The sequence below is a fragment of the Bos grunniens genome, chromosome 11 (genome assembly GCF_055505025.1).
Source record: "Bos grunniens cultivar Pamir isolate PY7600 chromosome 11, Bosgru_T2T1.0, whole genome shotgun sequence".
NCBI lineage: Eukaryota > Metazoa > Chordata > Mammalia > Artiodactyla > Bovidae > Bos > Bos grunniens.
In genome coordinates this window covers 1,936,795-1,940,211 of record NC_141175.1, presented here as the reverse complement: position 1 = coordinate 1,940,211, position 3,417 = coordinate 1,936,795, and the positions used below count along the sequence as shown (strand labels likewise).

The 3,417-nt window shown below is 69.2% G+C and overlaps 1 protein-coding gene across 1 annotated transcript; it reads right to left on the bottom strand.

Moving 5' to 3' along the window:
• Positions 1 to 299: 299 nt before the first annotated feature.
• LOC147362259 (vomeronasal secretory protein 1-like) lies at positions 300 to 3,056 on the bottom strand. The gene is made up of 7 exons (XM_086323913.1): positions 2,967 to 3,056; positions 2,490 to 2,611; positions 2,111 to 2,181; positions 1,770 to 1,880; positions 1,095 to 1,196; positions 815 to 841; positions 300 to 473 (listed from the first exon to the last, which is right to left on the bottom strand). The coding sequence occupies exons 1-6, from the start codon at positions 3,054 to 3,056 to the stop codon at positions 816 to 818; spliced, it is 522 nt and encodes a 173-aa protein (XP_086180039.1). The 3' UTR covers positions 300 to 473; position 815.
• Positions 3,057 to 3,417: the final 361 nt, after the last annotated feature.

Sequence of the window (3,417 nt, the reverse complement as noted above, 5' to 3'; positions counted from 1 at the left end):
TTCCCCCTCACACACAGGACCACCCAAAGCCTGTGCTCCTGGGCATCAGACCCCTCCCCCCAACCACACAACCACCCAAACCTGAGCTTGTGGGCATCAGACCTGCAGAGACCCCCCGGGACCTCGGGCAGAGCTGCCAGCACCCACCTCTCCCCGGACCCCCAGGCCCATCGGACAGAGACACACACCATGGGGACCCAGGACGCGAGCGGTCCTCTGGTCCTTCCTGCAAGGCTTCCACCTCCCTGTCCTCCCCTCTCACCCGCCGAGGGGCCCCACAGACAGGCAGAGCCACTGGGGACGCTGAAGCCTTTTATTTGAAGCCAGAGAGGGGAGGGAGGCCTGGGCGAGAAAGCAGGGCAGGGGAGCAGGGGGTGGGGAGGCCCAGGTCCCAGGGGCTCCTCCCACGTCCCGCAGGATGGCGGGTCCTGATGGTGCTGCCGGGGGCTGCCGTGGAGCCTGGTGCCCCTGCCCTGGAGAGGAGGGGAAAGGTCATGGAGGAAGGGGGCAGACGGGGCTCTCCCTGCCCCCAGGGCTGCAGCGCCGGGGGCAGAATGCACCTTCTGCCCGGTGCACAGCCGGGAGGGCACAGACGTCCCGAGTTACCCAACAGTGAGCCCTGAGCACAGAGCGGGCGCCTGGGCGGAGTGCAGCCCAGGAACAGACCCTGCAGGGCGGGGCCGGCCGGAGGGGCCCTCAGAGCAGAGACGCTGCCTCCTGGCCACGTGGGGTCCCTCCTGCCTGCCCTGGGGAGCCCGGTGGACCCTGAAGCCCCGTTGAGCCGAGACCCTCGATTGCTTCAAGGACCACTCACCCTAGTCACTTTCAGGCTTGCAGCTTTCTGTAGAGACCAAGACAAAGCCAGGAGTGAGAAGACGCCCCGCACAGGGGCCCAGACCCCTCACCGCCCGCAGCCCGGACGTGGGGCACGGAGACCCAGAGCGGGGCCCCCCGGGGCTCCCTGTGACCTGTCACAGCGCTGATGTCTCCCCACGGAGGGGCCGGGGAGGGGCGGGAGGGGATGGAGGGAGGGACCCGGGGCATGAAGAGGATGCAGAGGGGACCCGGGGGGTGCCATAGGGCTGGGCCCTCACCCGTCTGCTCAGGTGTGAAGACGTCCTCCAGGGAAAAGGCCTTGCGCTGGACGAATTTCTTAAAAGCCTCCAGGGCCTCTGGGTTCACCTCGGGATTCCTACCTGCAGGCCAGGTGCCCGGTGAGTCAGGCCTCAGGGGACACCCAGGAGGGCAGGAGGAGTATGTCTGGAGTGGACGCTGAGCAGGCGCGGAGGAGACGGGCCCCTTCCAGCTGGCAGGTCCCAGGGAAAGTGGGGGGAAGCCCCGGGGGACACCTAAGTCCCTGGGGGTCCGGGGGGACCCAGGCCAGATCCCAGAGCCACCTGCAGGGTCAGGCCCCTGACCTGGAAGGGCTCCCCTCCCAGAGGAGCTGCGCTGCCCTCTGACCAGAGAACCCTGGCCTTCACCCGCCGAGAACTCCTCCGTCAGCGCCTCCTGCCTCCAGAAGCGGGACTCAGAATGTGCCCCTGGAGCAGTCTGTTGGGCCAGAGGGCGCTGCTGCTGCACAGACCCCGGGCACCAGCTGACTGCCTGCACGGGCCCCGGGCAGCAGGGCCAGCGGCGGGCCTGTGCGCATCTCGTGCCTCAAGTGCTGCCCCTTCAGAGGCGCTGAAGCCCTGGGCAGAGAAGGGCTGTTGCTGAGCGGGCAGGGCCCCTGGAGCAGAGACGGGGCCAGGCCAGGAGAGGGGACTCACTCAAGAGCTTGGCTGTTCTGAACCTTCCCGCTTCGAACGGCCCTTCACAGTAAAACACGAGGTGGTCCTTTGCGGGCAGCTCCTCCACATCCACGTGCGTCTTGCCCCTCGCTGCAGAGGGCCACGGGCCGGGCGTGTTAGCAGCGAGTCCTGGCACCTGGCTTGGTGGCGGTGGGGGGCCCCGATTGCCATGCCCCCCTGGATCTAGTCACCTGTCCTCTGGTGCCCCCGCCTACCCTGAGCCCCAGCAGGGGGCTCCCCATCCTGACGGCCCCCTTTTGGCCGCAGGACCCAGCCTGGGGCTCCCACTCTGGGGCCCCACCCCGCCGTCCCGGACTCACAGGCGGTGTAAGTGCCGGGCCTGCTGGTCTTCTCCAGGACGACGTCCATGTCGTAGCAGAAGCCCCGGGTCCTGGAGGACACAGCCCCGTGCACAGGGGCCTGAGGTCCCCTCCGCCCTGGGGATGCTCGGGGTCCCCACCCCGACCCTAGAGCAGCGCAGGGGACCCCGACTCCGGGTGGAGCCTTCTGCTCCGCCCCCATCCCGGCAGAGCCCTGGCCCCTTCTGCAGAGTTCAGAGGGCGTTCAGCCTCTCCCCACGCCTACAGGACGGCGGGAGGACCCTGAAGGGGCTGGGCTCGCGGCCTCTGCCCAGCCCGGCCTGATGAAGGGCCTCGGGCCTGGGGCCAGCGGGCGGCCAGGAGCAGCCCCAACACTCACCTGTGTGTCGTGGAGGCCCACACGTGGGTGTCGCTCAGGACGGAGAACGTGACGGGGAACACGCTGTCCCCTGTGTGGCCCTCGGTCTCCACGAAGGCCGTGATGAACCACTTCCCCGAAATCTGAAACACGCGTGAGCCAGGCGGCCGCCTCTCCTCCACCTCGCCAGCCACCCCGCCACGGCCAGCTCCCTCGACCCGATGCCCCCCGGAGCCCCTCAGACACCCCCAGGCTGCCCCCCCGGCACATCTGAGGTCCCCTCCTTCCAGCACCTTCCTGGGGCGCAGCGTGGGGCTGAGTGCACGGGACAGAGGCCCCTTGGCCCCCAGTCTCCCAGCCCTGGCGGTCTCTGTCTGTGGGGAGGGCCAGGGCCGAGCCCTAAACTGCGTCTCCCTCCTGACCCCGAGACGCTGGCCTCCGTGGACAGGGAGGGCTCAGCCCGGGACCCCCGACCCCCACCCTCCCCCGGAGCCTCACATCCGGCCCCTGGAAGGACAGGCTGTCCCGGGCCTGCAGGGCTGAGGTCAGGCCGAGGGTGACGGTCAGAGTCAGGGCCAGGGTCCTCATCTCGGGGGCTCTGGGCTCACGCCGCCAGCAGGTCCTTCCGCTGAGGCTCCAAGAGGCTCTGTGGGCCCTCCCTCAGCCGCCCTTTGTAGCCCCAGCCCAGGGTCCTGGGGCACTTGGCACAGACCCCCTGCACTCTGCGGCCAGCTGGCAAGGGAACCTGTCATTTCCACCCACGGCTCATTAAGCTGCAGGGCCCCACGCGGTCTGTGGGGGGCGGAGGGCCGTCTTGCAGCTGGGGCGACGGGAGGGGCCTGTGGCCTCACCTCAGCCTGCTCCCTTCTCTGAGCGCACGTCCCCCGTCCTGCAGGGTCTTCCGCGAGCGCGAGGTCTGACCCGCAGGCAAACAGGGTGGGCAAGGAAT